This window comes from Sceloporus occidentalis, unplaced genomic scaffold (assembly GCF_023333645.1).
Source record: "Sceloporus occidentalis isolate IW3139 unplaced genomic scaffold, rSceOcc1.0.p SCAF_5, whole genome shotgun sequence".
Taxonomy (NCBI): Eukaryota; Metazoa; Chordata; class Lepidosauria; order Squamata; family Phrynosomatidae; genus Sceloporus; species Sceloporus occidentalis.
The window spans coordinates 82,909,330-82,924,951 of record NW_028316985.1 but is presented as its reverse complement, the minus strand read 5'-3'; the positions used below and the strand labels follow the sequence as shown (position 1 = coordinate 82,924,951).

The following is a 15,622-nucleotide window of genomic DNA, read 5'->3' as shown; positions in this document are numbered from 1 at the left end:
GCCAAGTCTTTTGTTGCTGCTGCTGCTGTTACTGCTACTATTCTTAGAACTTCATCACATTGCCCCCAGAACAGTCCTGTCGCATTCCCAAAAGGGGGCATGACCAGAACGGGATGGGGCTAAGAACGGATGTTATCACACAGAGAAACACTGCTGCTGCCACTGAATGTTCTCATCACATCCTACATCTGTTCCAGAGGGCGCGGTTTTTGAGAACGCTTTTGAACAATTCTCAAAAATCGCGCCCTCTGGAATGGATGTAGGATGCGATGGGAATGTCCTGCAGCAGCGGCAGCGTTCCTCTGTGCGATAACATCCATTCTTAGCCCCATCCCATTCTGGCCACGCCCCCTTTTGGGAACGCAACAGGGCCGTTCTGGGGGCAATGCGATAAAGTTCTTAGTTGACAGTGTCAGACTTGGATAGTTATGTTTCAAGCAGGCTGGCTTGTAGCTATTTTGCACTGCTGTTGCAGGCATTTCACTCATCTTTCTCACACACCTGAGTGCTGAATCCTTCCAGATCCCACTCTCCCTCCCTTGCTCCCTCAGTCCAGGCCTCCTCTCCTCAGACTGTTGCTGTTGGATTGCAGCAACATGTCTATAGTAATGCAATAAAGCTTGAGCTATTAAAATAATAGGATTCTGCTTGAGCTGTTCCTACTGGAGCTGTGTGTGCCTGGCTGAAATAGGCAAGGTAAACCTCAGCTGCCTCTAGACTTCATTACTGAGCCTGCATGAACAGCAAAACAGAGAAAATGCAGAAGAGCAGATATGCTTGCCTCACCAGCTACCCCCATGACATTAAGAAAGAACTGATCTGTATGTTTGACCACCAAAATGGACATCATAGGAAAAGTGAAGACTGGAGGAAAAAATGATCTTCAGATGCATTTCAGAGGAAGCCTTCAGTTCAGAATTATTTTGTTTACTTGTATAAGTCTGACCTGACCTGGTTGTTTCATTTCTCATGCATGCATATTGTTAGTTTTGAATAATAGTTCTGTTGAAACATGTTGAACTCCTTTCTTGTGGTGTAGGAAACTATCCCCATTCTTTCCATGTTGTTTTTCCCTCTGGTACCGAACTGTCTGTTAAAAAAAAATAATGCCCAGAGACATATCATCTTTATTAACTGACGTCTACCTGTACCTCTCAATTCAGAGTCAGGGAGGGTGAGGAAATGAAAGGGGCAAGGGGAGAATGGCAGGAAGTGTAGAGACTGGGAAGATTCATCACCTTTTCTTAAGAAAAGAACCTAGATGTGGAAAGTCAAAAAGGGGGAAAACAGGCTCCCACTCAGTGGCTTTTTATTTCTTGTACATGCTTTTCTGCTGGGGGTGTGATTGTACTTCCAGCAGGGCTCTCTCCTAGAAAGCCGATGGCAAAAGGACAGAAAGTATAGAGATGGAGAAGATTCCCTTTCTCAACAAAAGACTACATTCTGGGCTGATGAATGGGAGAGTATTGATGAAGAAAGGAGAAGGATGTAAAACTTAGGTGGTGAAGAGAGTCAAAGGCCCCATACAGACAGGCCAAAATAAAGCTGCTTTGGGTCACTTTGGAGGTATGCTGTTTAAATTATACATGCGTCCTAAGAGTCTGGAAGCTGCACCAAAGCCACGATCCAGTCATAAGGACTGGCATGCAGCTTTGGCGCAGCTTCCGGGCTGTTAGGACGCATGCATCATTTAAACAGCATACCTCCAAAGTGACCTGAAGCAGCTTTATTTTGGCCTGTCTGTATGGGGCCAAAGAGAAGGAAAAGCAGGATCCATGTTGTTGCTCTTTTAAAGCCTTTTACTCCTTTCCCTGTTCAGCTGCACCACTACTGACTGCTTGATTTAATCAGGTGACAGGGAAAGAAAGGAGACAGTGAAGGCATCGTATCCACATATTTCAATCAATTGAACCATCTGTTTTAATTCTATTTTGTTTTAACTTGTTTTGTGAGCCACCTTGGATCCCATTAGGGTTGCTAGGTGTATAAGGGATTTCCCTTATTTGAAGACCAAAAAGCTTGCCCCTTATAGGAGTGGCAAATCCCTTATTATAAGGCATGTCCTCTATTTGATGGTTGGAAAGCACCAGTATTTTCAAATGTGGGCCCATGTATGCTTCATGTTTCATGAAGTTGAACAATATGCTAATTTTACAGAGTAAAGCATGGCTATCATCTGGCTATCATTTGGTATTTAGGCAGAACACAGATTTATTAATAACTATAAATTCAAGAGAAGCCCTGTTGGCCATGGAGCAGAATACAACAAAATACAAAATATACCTGGCTTTTTCAATGGATCCAGATGGACAGAAATGGCCTGGTCCTTAGGGAAGTTGTTTTTATTTTTCCTTGCTGGTAGAGTTGACATTTTCTTGTCTGTACTTTGTGTTACTTTGTCCCTAGTCCCCACATGGTCAAGATCCCTCCATACTATCTTGGCTGATGGCAAGGGTGGCATCTGTAGTGGAATGTGGGCCTTGGCATCATTGCTTTTCTTCTCTTGTATGATTTTTGACATCTTTTCCTGGTGAAGAAGCCAGTGATGCTTTCAAAGCTTGCATGATATACTTTGTGCAGTTTAGTTGGCCAATAAAGGCATCACTGTTTTGTGCGTTTGTATTTTATTGTTTTTATGTTAATAGTAACTTCTTGATTTTCACCCCTTCATGTCATGAATTTTGACTGTCTCTTTTTGAAAACCTAGCAACATAGGTCCTATACTGGGGGGAAAGAGGGATGATAATCAATCAATTAATCAATCAATTGACCATTGATCTGGTCCCAAGTTCTGGATACCTCAGCTTAAGCATGTCAGCAAGCTGAAATGCATCAGGAGGATGACAAAGATGGTAAAGCGTCCTGAAACCAAAACTTATGAGGGAAGTCGGAGGCATTAGCTGTGTTTATCCTGGAAAAAAGAAGAATAGAGAGGTGACATAAAAGACATCCTTAAATATCTGACAGGTTATCACATGGATTAAATTGTGTTCTGGATAGGACCCAAACAAATGGATTTAAATTATCAGAAAGAGGATTCTGACCAAACATTATGCAGGCTCTAAGAAACACATATTTAAACCCCAGTTGTATATTCTGCAAGCTGGGAATCTATCCTTTAAAAAAAAAAGTTTCCACAGGAGAGCTGCATCATTAACATTGCAGGGAGCAATGCCAAGTTTAATAGCAGTCTTGGACGTGCATGAAGCCAAACTGACAGCTGAACTGAAGAACAATAACACATCTGCTCAACCAGATTTGGTTGTGGAGAAGAGAGTCTCCAGAATGATTCTTGATGGAGGGAACGTGTGTCACTAGAGACTGTGGTCCTGAGCTTGAGCGCTCAGTGTGGAAAGGCTGACAGCCGGTTTGTTCTGCTTTTCTGCTCTGTTTCTCTCTCTGCTCAATACCATTTCAGTTACATTCATTGCTGCAAAGATAAGTTTGAGTTCCCGGCTAGCGACCAGATACAAAATCTAACACCTGTCTGCCAGATGTCTGCCATTGTCTTTGTCAGTGCTACACCATCTGCTCTGCAGCCCCATAGGTCCTCTCCACTCAATAACTTGGCATCAGTACCTGTCAGTAAGAAGAATGATTTCAAGTTATCACCCACTTTACAAAACCTCATCACACCCTTTCTTTTCAAGTCCTATCTTGGCTTCTATATGTCAGTTTTCCCTGGAATGGTCATTGTTGTAACATATTTTATGGAATGTCACAATGACATTCTCCATGAGTTAAATTCCATTTGCCTCTATGCTCCCTTTGCATGCTTTTTCACCTTGGAATTATTATTTTTTAATACCTATGCTACTTAAACACTACACACACACAGTCTCTGCCTCTCTAATCTGGATACGCACTGCAGAAATATCTTAAGGTTCTTCTGCCTTTAATTAAATACTTACATCTTGTTTATAGAAATAGTTTTATTTTGCTATTAAAAAAGGGAAAGAAAAAAAGAGGGAAATCAGTCATTACATTTCCTCCTCCCAAATAACATTAGAGAAGTTAAAGGGAAAATTAATGGATAATATTGATCACTAATAGCTAACCATGGTTATAAGGAAGACAGAAAGTGGGGTGGAAAAAACATCTCAAGTTGTTAGAAACTTTTGCTGAACGGTACTGACCATATGAGTATATTATTATTATTATTATTATTATTATTATTTAACTTTTATTTATAAAGCGCTGTAAATTTACACAGCGCTGTACATACAATCTTTTAGTTAGACGGTTCCCTGCCCTCAGGCTTACAATCTAATACAATATATCATAGGAGGTATTGGCTGTAAGCAAGACATAGTTTTTAAATAATGTCATTATATCAAATACTTGTTTAAAACATCCATTTTAATTGCATTTCAGCTAACTGTAAACAAATAAAGCAAAATAGGTCAGCAGACACAAATGTGGAAGCAGCCCAAACAGCTTAATAGAAAACATTGCTCAGTCTTCTGACCTGGGTTTCCTTTCTAGACAGAGCTCCCAGCATATGTTTCTTCAATAAAACAGCAGATAAAAAAATGCAAATTCAGGTTTAGTTAAGTGCTCTTGGCAGCAAAAATGCCTTTATTCCTTGTATACCATCTCACTGGTGAGAAGCTATGAATAGTTCAAAATTGTTGGGAAAGGAACATTTCTTGTCCTCTCTTCCACTCATAGCACTCATTGGCTGCATCCACACTGCAGAAATAATCCAGTTTAACACCATTTTAACTGCCATGGCTCAATGCAGTGGAATTTTGGGTATTATAGTTTTTTGTGGCACCAGAGCTCCCTGACAGAATGTCTCATAAAAACTACCATTCCCCAAATTCCATAGCATTGAGCCACAGCAGTTAAAGTGGCATCAAACTGGATTGTTTTTGCAATGTGGATGAAACCTGAGTCCCTTGAAAAGCTTCCGTAGAAGGCGGTGGTGTCACTAGGGGTGTGACCTGCACCAAGTGACACCACAGAAAGGGGGTGACATCCAGTCAGCCCTCTCTCATGCTATCCCCCATGCTCAGTCCCCTGCCGTCTCCCACACTCCATTCCCTGTGCTCTTTCCCCACACTCCACCCCCATGCTTCTTCCCCATGCACACTCCCTCCTCCATGCACCATCCTGTCCTTTTCCTCATCAGAAAAAAGGATGGGCTGGCACAGGGAGAGGGAGTACACACTTTCCCCGGAAGCCCTGCCCTCCATACCGAGTGACACCTGGTGCAGGAACAACACTGCTGGAAGATTGAGAGAGTTCCTGAGCAATTTGAGGTGGAAGCAGGAATAGAGATGGGAAAGCCCAGAGGAAATAATGGAAACATTATTTGTTCTCCCTGATAAAACCTGAAAAAATGAATTGTAGAATATTTTGTTCTGAAATAATTAAAATATTGAAGACGCCTGTTGCAAAATCTAAGAGGAAGACTTTTCTGGAAGACTGTATATAGTATCAGAACATTACAATTACCAGTCTTGGCTTCCTTTTCCCTTTTGCTTTTATGGAAGTGAGTGCGCATTATGTCTGCTTGACACTATAGAGAAGTTGCAGAGACAAAATAATTTCTCCTATTTTACTGATGTTGATGGGTTCTTCTGTCGGGGAGGGCATTTGCCTGCTTTTCACACTGGCAAACCAAAGAGGTTTGTTACTGTTCAGATGTTCCTTAGAGTTCGCAACCTTGTAGCTCCCTTTGAAACAAAAAATTTTTAAAAATTAAAAAACAAACTAAATTTGTAATTATATTATGAACAAACTGTACTTTAAATATAAGAGGCAGTCTAATTTTATACCAAACTAAGTCATATATAATGCATTTTATGTTTCTAAAATAACAAAGTTATTTTCAATCTATAAAAGTTGCTATACTGCATTTTTTTCCAGTTTTTTTTTTAATTCAGTTGTTCCCCAAAATTTCCAGAAATGTTTCATCTCTATAGCAGGAGGCCATTGTGGGAATAGATGGGATCAAAATTAGGCTCATATATTATGACAGCCAGTGGAGATGTTTCAACAGGGGCGTTGTGTAATCTCTATAACCTGTCCCTGTTAGCTGGCTGCAGCTTTTTGGACAAGCTGAAGTTTCTGAACACTCTTCAAAGGCAGTCCTATGTAGAGCGCATTACAGTAGTCCAAACATAATGTAATCAAGGTATATACCACTGAGGCCAGATCCGGTGTTTCAAGGAATAGGCACAGCTGGCGCACAAGTTTTAAACGTGCAAAAATACTCCTGGTCACCACAGACCTGGGCCTCCAGGTTCAAAGCTGAGCCCAGGAGTACCCCCAGACTGTGAACCTGCATCTTCAGGAAGAGTGTGACCCCATCTAACACAGGCTGGATCCATATTCCCTGATCTGCCTTCTGACTGACCAAGAGCACTTCTATTTTATCTGGATTGAGTTTCAACTTGCTTGCCCTCATCCAGTCCATTATGATGACAGACATTGGTTTAGGACCAGGACAGCCTCCTTGGACTGAGGCGGGAAGGAGTAGTAGAGTTGTCATCGGCATATAGACCCCCACACACACATACACATTGCTGCACACCTGGGAGTGACCCGTTGGCAACTGTATTTTGTTATAAGCTTTCAAAGTTCCACTGGCTTCTTCATCAGGCAAATCACATTTGCCAGATGAAGGAGCCAATGGAGTTTTGAAAGCTTTCAACATACATTTTATCCATTTTGGATGGCTCAGTAAAGGTATCACTGTTGTTGTACTTTGCTATATAGCCAACACAGCTACCCCTGGTTGTGTATTTGGTTGAATACTGTTAACAGAGCTCCTGTATAAGTTAACAAAGTAAGAGGTGTTCCTGGGCATTACTTCTTTAACAGAAATTTTGGTACCAGAGACGGAAGTACAGTAACATGGAAAGAATAGGTTCCTACGCCACAGAAAAAGAAGAGTAGTTCAACATGTTTCAGTGAACATTTTATCCAGAACTAACAAAATGTACATATAAAATGAAACAACCACATCAGAGAAACCCTGCCTAAGTAAGCAAAAACATTTTGAACCTTCTAGAAAATCCTTGAAGGCTTCTTCTACAGTGCAGCCAGGGATGACTTTTTTCTTTATCCAGGCATCACATTGCTTATGATTTCTATTTTGGTGGCTCAACGTATAGATGTATGATTTTTTAACATGCCTGGATGGAGTAGCTTATTAGGCAGGCATATCTATTTTCCTTTTCTCTGTTTTGCTGTTCATACATGCTCAGTAAGAGATACTGGAGGCAGCTGTTCTTAGTCTTGTATTTTCTAAGCAGGCACACACAGTTATAGTAGGATTGGCTAGAGCCGAATCCTATTCTTTCCCAGCTCAAACTTTATTGCATTTCTTTTTCTGCAACCCTCCTTTGCCACTCTCACAGTTCTGCTGCTACTAAAACAACTTCCAGCTAGACAGAGGATGATGAGGAAGATTTCAAAGCCTGTTACAAACCTTCAAGCTCAGAGTGTTAAGGTCTGGGAAACTGGTGAGTGGTGGCAACACCTATATGCGTTTCACATCTTTGCCGTCAGCTTAACTCTGTGCTGGGGGCTTCTCTCTATTCAGAATCTGTCACCAAGCAACCATTCTCATTTGAACTTGCAACATAATAATAACACCTAAGAGCATACAGCATTTCTCTGCAAGGAAAGGGAGGCAAAACGATTGCAATGGATGCGTATGCACATTTGGTTGCAGAAAATACTCATGCTGTACTTAGAAATGAATTTTGAACATCACAAAATCCTATGCAGCCAAATGCTGAATCTTAATCTATATCTGGTAGCGGCCCTGTATTTTCAAAGTGTGGCCATCTTCATAACAATCCCTAATAATTTCTTAAAAGGAAATGCAAAAGTTTTGGAATGGGGGAGGAGAGACTAGCTCCATAGTTACTCAGTGTTGTGTGTTTACACATTTTCCCATCATCTGATTTCTTTGGAAGCTCTTTTTTTTAAGCCTTAAATTTCCCCATGATTTTCTAGCATTCATCCTTCCTTGCTTTGACTGCTCCCTAGCACTGGAATTCCTTCTCTCCAGATAGCTACTTTCTTAATCAAAATTAATAGTATTCCTTTTTTTATTGATTATCCCTATAGCAGTTCTTTCAGATTTTCTTCTTCTCACCTCCCTGCCCCATATTTTGATCATTTTAGATAAAATAGTGCTCAGGGCAGGGTGGGAAAACTGTTGCCCTCCAGCTGCTGTTGAACTATAATTCCCATTACCCTGACCACTCGCCATATTGACTGGGCCTGGTGGGAGTTATATCTGTGGGGACATAGGTTTACCATCCCTACTCTAAGCACTTAATACATTTTAAGTTAGAAACTGCACCTGTTTAAAACACTCCCTGTTTGATTTCTAGTTCAGATAGTACAAGACCTGAATTCCTCGCATGAAAATGTGATCAAAACCTCATCAGTGCAGCACCGCCTCTTTTCACCTGGCTTCCTGATTACAAAACAGTTTTAAAAACCAAAAAAAAAAAAAAAGCCATGTACTATTCCTTCATTAAACTGTTGCTGTAGTTGCAGGACCTTGACAAGGTTTTCTGGAAGCTACCATTAAAAAATTCCATCCATGACTAACAGAGAGGTTATAGAAAGTAACAGTGGGCAAATTAACGCTACTTCAGTATCAGACAATGTTTTTGTTCTGGCGAAAAGAATCAAAATGTTAGCACTTTTGTGGAAACTGTCTCACTTAGATGCCAGGCTTACAAACTACACTTCTTCCATTTGTGCAAACTATACCTGTTCTGTCAGCTCAGGCTGTAAAAAAAGCATGAAGAAGTTTCTCTTTGTGCCAGTGTCAAAACATTTGCTGCTATCATGACCATGGAAGAAACTTTTCTGTTCCATTCTTGGCATCATCCATCCCCAAAGCTGATGTCTCAGACTTCCAATCTTGCTTTGATTGATTTGCTTTGGCAGTGACAGCCCTTCTGACCCCCCAAGTCAGCGCTTTGAGAAACATTTGGCAGGCAACAAGACCATAGGCAAATGTGTGTTGTATTTATCATAGCAGATAACAAACACCTCCATCTGCCAGAGGAGCTTGATAGCCTGTTCTCTTCACTGGTGACCAGAGCAGGCCCAGTAGTCAAGTGTCCAGTGGGTACAATGTCCAGTGGCAGCTTGACAAAGTATCAGCAAAGTAACACTGATGTGGATTTTGGTTGTTGTCACTTTGATTGATAATAGTGAATAGTGGGGGCAGGGGTGAGCTACAAAAGAGATTATTTGTGTGCGCCTGTTGACAGAGAAAATATGTTTTCATGCATGGCTTGTTGGGATGCACAATGCCACTTTATTTTTGTAGATGTGTAACTCTGCTGATGTGACACTCACTGCTTCACATCAAGGACTGAGCCAAGTTCAATTTGTTTAAACCAACTCAGCCACACACACTTGTTGAAATACATCATATAAATCATAAATACCAACAAAGTATAAATACCAAATATTTTCGAGTGAAGGCAAGACGAAACACAATTTGAACATATGAATAGCATATATGAATGTAGAAAGTGTAGTAACACATCAAGAGAAAGGGGAAATTCTTGAAAAAGTACAAAAGAAATATATAAACAATATATCTTTGCATGAAATTGTAAACAAGCACACAAACTGAACTGCAGGGTTGCTATAATCTTGAAATACCTTAGAATCCACAAGGTGAGTATAATCCTCAAATATTCTCCAAATGCTGCTCTCTTGGGTTCCTCAGCAGCTGCTTTCTTTCCTGCTCCTCACAATCTTCATGATAGTTCATCTCTTCATCTCAACTTCCAGACTTACTTTTCACTTCAAGGCTGTGTTCAAATCCCCCATCCCACTCCAATAAAACCTTCATAGGCTTGCCTTAAAAATGGGTGAATAAATAGTACCTCATTATCATTAAGGTTGTGTAAAGGTCTACACACTTGTCTAAAAAAGAGTTAGTTAGACCAGTCAGAGGCAGGGTGAAGACCAGTTAGAAATCTTTACTGGTTTTGTTTCCCACAACTGTGTTACATATTTTAAATTAATGTTAAGATCACTGGGATTGTATAAAAATATTATGTAAATATTTTTTATTACTTAAGTAAGGCGGATAGCTGTCTGCATTTCTTTTAGTATGTTTTCAATTCCATTCTCCTTCTTAATTCTCATTCTCATATTGTTCAAGGCTGATAATTAAATAGCTCCAAAAATACTGCATTTTCTTGACCATATTTTGCTTGTAATGAATCTTTTTAGGAGCCCTGACATCAATTTTTCTTCCAAGCAAACCAAATTAAAATTAGAAATGAAATGTGTGCCATTTTTACCTGTCTCTGTTCACTATCACTGACTGCAACAAATCTGTAAAAAAACTTAATTTTGGATTTTTAATCTACAAACCAGTGAGCAACTAAATAAATATAGTAGAGATATCTCATGCTTCAGCCCTTTGTGCTGGGTGTAACATCCATGAAAGTAGTATCTCCTTATTCTAATATTTGCCGGGGAGGAGAAACTTCCCCTTTTATGCTGAAATTTTTGAAAATTGCTAGCAAGGTCTTCATCAGATATGTGAGCAGTATATAATAGGCAGAAATGTTGATTAAAAGATTGAGGTAGGATAGGGTTGTGATGGAGAAGAGTTCCAAAATGTTAAGCCATTCTGCTGTATAACATAAGACTGACTTAACTATCTGTTCTTCTTTGGCCAAGAGAATAGGCAATGCAGAAGAATTCAGGAAGAAATTGACAAAGTGGCTTAAGACTTATTCATGATGTGCTGTCACTGGTCCACATGCAAATCCATCTCTTCTTTGAGGAGCTGGCCACTGAAACCTAATAAATATTCAACAAACTAGGAGTGGGCTGTGTGATTATATATTTCCTCTTGTGTGTAATTCACTTTTTTCATCCTGCTTCAACATCTTGTTTCATTGGTGTTAAATATGGATAAACAAAAAAAAAATCTTCTCTATGCCTGTGAGTTTACTTGAGTAGTTTGACAGACTTTTAATTTAGAGTAAAGTATTTCTATTTGCTCTGTGCTGTCAGTGGATGGACTAGTTTCCCCATTTGGTTTGCAAGAGCGTTCATATAACAGGCTCAGAAATTATGGAACACCAACAAAGAAGTTGTTGAGGGTGCCTTGTTTTAATTGACAGGATGAATGGCTTTAAGGATTGAAGCTAACAAAGCATTTTGCTTACCTTTGAGAAGATCTGCTTATGAAGTCCTGGGTCACAAAGTTGAAGCTTTTAATAACTAAGCATGGGAAAGATGATGAAATTGAATAAATTCACAAATGCATAGTTGTGAAATACAATGAGTACATGAAAAATAGATGTTTTTAATTGTCTTCTCTCTTTCTTTTCTCTCTCTTCTCAGCTGCCTGCCTTGTGCTTGGCTGTATGATTTATCCTGATGGCTGGGATGCCAAAGAGGTGAAACGGATGTGTGGTGACAAGACAGACAAGTACACGCTGGGGGCCTGTTCAATCCGCTGGGCATATATCCTGGCCATTATTGGGATCCTGGATGCCCTCATTCTCTCATTCCTGGCATTTGTACTTGGCAATAGACAAGACAGCTTACTAGCAGAAGAACTCAAACTGGAAAACAAAGGTAGGCCTACTTTGGAAGACCATATTACTCTGAGCTGCCTTTAAGGCAAATACTTTTTTAAAAACCCTCAACCATCTCAATTTTCTTTAGTCATCCACTCCACAGCCCGCTGTCAATCTCAACTTTGCCGTGTCTTTTTAAGAATGCTTTTCAATTCTTAGAAGAAGTCTTTGACTTGCATATTTTTTTCTGCATTAAAGAACATGTCCTTGATATTTTTGAACTTGTCAGAAGACACCCTTCAGTTTCTCCATGTGTCGTTTTTTAATGTCTCCATGGGATTGTCTTCTCTGATGCTCCCTGTATTCAAACTGATTTCATGGTAATTTTAATTCTTGTGAGGTACTACCCAATGAAGCATTTACTTTCCATCAAACAGTGGGGAGGGGGAGAAGTGGAAAAAGTTTCTCCTTTGGACTACAACTCTCCAAATCTTTCAGCTAGCTAGATTCTCACAGTTGTCTGCAGAAGTAGTTTTTCTAAGCTCTGGTAAAGAAAGGCATGTTCAGCAAGAGGATAGGTAATGAGGCAGATGATGGAGTAGGTCACCAGACGCTGGTGGACCTGAGAGAGCTCAGAGCTTGTAGTGCTTGTTCTGCCTAACTGCCGTGCATTGTATTGACATGGACAGGTCTTTTAGATGGTGTCTGGGGGTGTGTGGGGGTGTTGATGAGGGATATTTGTGGTTTTGTGGTTGTTGTGTGCCTTTAAGTCATTTCTAACTTATGGCAACCCTAAGGTGAACCTATCATGGTTTCTTGGTAAGACTTGTTCGGAAGAGGTTTGCCATTGCCTTCCCCTGTGGCTGAGAGCATGTGACTTGTTCAAGGTCGCCCAGTGGGTTTCATGGTCAAGCTGGGAAGCTGACTTTTATTTTGATAGCTCTAAGGAAAAAGTGACATTTTGTTTTTATAAAGTACCCTGTGGACGCTGGATCCCATTTGATCTTGGAAACTAAGCAGGGTCAGGCCTGGTTAGTACTTGAATAGAGGACCACCAAAGAATACCAGGTCCTGTAGGCTATATTTCAGAGGAAGACAATAGCAAACTATTTATGAGTATTCCTTGCCTCAGAAAACTTTATGAGATGCATAGGATTCCAACAAGTCAGCAGACAACTTGAAGGCACATTAAACAAACCAAGAACAAGCAAACTTCTATGAGGCTAATAGTCTGAGTTGCATTGTCTACTCTGTTCCAAACAACTAGTCAGGTAACTGCAATAGTATGTATACAACATAAAGTCAAGAGCTTGTTTCTGCTTTTAGCCTGAGGATGACTTGTGGCCTTGGGCAGTGACTTCTGTCTACAGACTCAAAGGATCCTCTGTTTCTTTATAACACCTGCCAGATGTTTGTGGATTTGTGTTCAGCTGTTGTTTAACTCCCTGACAGAGAATGACAGTGTAGTTTATGCATTCTGAGATGTGATGCTATATCTAATGGTTGGGCAACTTCAGCTTGACTGAGGTGTCATTTTATGCCCCAGAACTCTCTAGGAACCATGCAGACTGCAAAAAAAAAGTGGGGTAGACAAAACAAACTTCATACTGAATGAATGAATATATTGTCCACTTTCTATTTTGTTTTGTTTTTAAATTGTTGAAGAGAGCAAGGGACACCGTATAACCTTTTTAAAAAGTGAAACATCACTCCTGGAAGCTTCCAGAAGAGGCAGCCCATCTCTCTTTTTTCTTTTAGCCAGAGGGGAAATGGTCCAGAGGGGAAATGGTCCAGAACTACTGCAAACTAGCCCTAGGGTCATATGAAGCTTTATGGACATACTTTGCCAAGTCCAGCTTAACTATTGTAGTCTCCAGAATGGAGATGCTTACAGATCCTTGTATTTGAAGGGGTGTGATAATATCTGGGTAGTTTCAGCTTACGGTTTAACTTCATGGGCAGCCTCTTTGTAGCCTGGGGTTATTGCCGTTCCTAATATCGGCCTTGTGCCCATTGTATTTTGGGAATCTGAACAAAACGAATTGCAACAAGAATTCCAGTTTCTGCCCCTAAAGCCAAGACAAACTGCACTGAAAATAATACAACTGCCGTTTAATTTTCCATAGTTTCCATGGCAGAATTTTTAAAAATCAGATACAGTGGGCCTTCCACATTCGCAGAGATTAGTAGCACAGGAGGACCCCCATGAAAGTGGGAAAACCAAAGATTAAAAAAAACAACACTATTTTTGAATACCTCTTTAGTAATCCTTCAGTACAACCTATGGTCAACTTCTGCCAGAGTTTGACCATAGAATCATGCTGGAAGACCTACAAATGCCCAGAGAAGTGGTCTCTTTAATAATCTCTAGATCATCCAGCACAAATCCATCTAGATCATCCTAATTCTGGATGACCTAGAGATTCCTAGAAAGAACATATTAATCAAACTCGCAAATAATCACATCTGCAGAAGTCAAAGCCTCAAATGTGGAAGGCCAACTGTATTGCAAAGTCCCCAAACCTTAAAGTAGTATGATTCAAGATGCTTTTGCGTTGGCTTTTGTGCAAATTGATATATTGCTTCAAATTTATAGCCAGACAAGGTGTTCAAATAAATTCACAAGCAGTTCTTAACTGATAGTTCACTAGGACTAAATCAGTCTTGTATGAAGAGAGATGCAATTCCATTGAAATAGCCAATAATCTCTGCTTTATTTTTTTTCTAGTTCTCATGGTTACAAAGAGATCAGCTTGAAACCATTCAGCTGTTGCCTGCTGAAATCAACAAAGCTTTCAGGGAACGTAAACAGAATTTCTGGGGATCTGAGCAGAGCTTGGTGAAGTTCTGTGTTTGTTTTTTTCAGATCACAGCTCCATACTCTACCAAAAGCATGGTCACTAGGAGAATCTGAGAACTATGGTTCAAAAAAGTAACGTTCCCAGCTGTGTGTTATGATTCATGGCCTTGCATGATTACTTGCTCCTCCCCACATAAAGTTCAAACTAGTTATTCAAACTAATCAAATAGCAGAAGATGAGAAATAAGCATTTAAACTAAGGGAAATCATACATGCCTTGCCATAATACATTTGAAATTCTGTTTCTGAATATAGCATTTGGATTGCTGAGACATAATGTTTTGAACATTTTCTTTTTTTATCATTATGCAGAGGACAAAGAACTCTAGATTGAATTTAAAAAAAATTCATAACACAACCATATTGGACCCATTTTACAGCCCAGTTTTCAATGATTTTATTCGAAGTGGTAGAAAATTCTGACTACACATTTTCCATTTTTACTGCTATAGTTTTGTTGTTGTTGTGTGCCTTCTAATCATTTCTGGCTTAAGGGGTTGCAGAGTTTGTTCAGAGAGCCTTTGCCTTCATCTGAAGCTGAGAGTGTGACTTGCCAAAAGTCACCCAGTGGGCTTCCATGACGGAGCAGAGATTTGAACCCTGGTTTCCCAGTATCCTACAGTCAAACCACTATACCACACTGATTTTGGCTTTAGTTGTCCATCAAATCAGAGTTTGCTGGAGCAGTTTGCTTTTAATTTAAGATGTACTCAAGTCTTCTGTCATTTACATATCAATGCCACTATTCTTCTACTAGTTGTCTCTCCCTGAACTCATCATTCACTGCTAAAATAGTATCTATTAATCACTCAGGCAGGGGCTTAACCAAATAATTGGGATGGCTGCTACTCAGGAAGCCAGTAATTATTTACTGTTGTGTTTCCTTGCTGGTAGCATTGCTGTGTGTGAGTTATTAAGCATTTGAAGAATGCTGTCTCTTCACAAAGGCTATAAATTTTCCTACAAAGCTTTCAAAACAAGAGTTAAGAATGAGCCCCAAACTATAAATATTAGAAGGCTTATTGAGTCTGATCCTGAGGTCTGAATACATCTGAATCTATTTTCAGGTGGCAAATTGTATCATGCCAACTGAATTTGCAAACATTTGAATTGCCCAGGCATTTATTTTTTTAAAAAATGATTTGTAGATGTATAGGTTTGCAAGTATTTAGATTGCCCAGGTATAAAAAAAAATCATGTGTGGAATGGGTGTGTATGTGTA

At 39.8% G+C, this 15,622-nt stretch overlaps 1 protein-coding gene across 2 annotated transcripts in view; it reads left to right on the top strand.

The window, feature by feature from the left end:
• Positions 1-15,622, top strand: part of LOC149312404 (LHFPL tetraspan subfamily member 3 protein) — a 257,670-nt gene that overhangs the window by 143,914 nt on the left and 98,134 nt on the right. For both annotated transcript variants that reach the window (XM_089524563.1, XM_089524564.1), the window contains exon 2: positions 11,362-11,598. In XM_089524563.1, the coding sequence (XP_089380689.1) occupies positions 11,362-11,598 (237 nt within the window). The remainder of the gene's footprint in view (positions 1-11,361; positions 11,599-15,622) is intronic.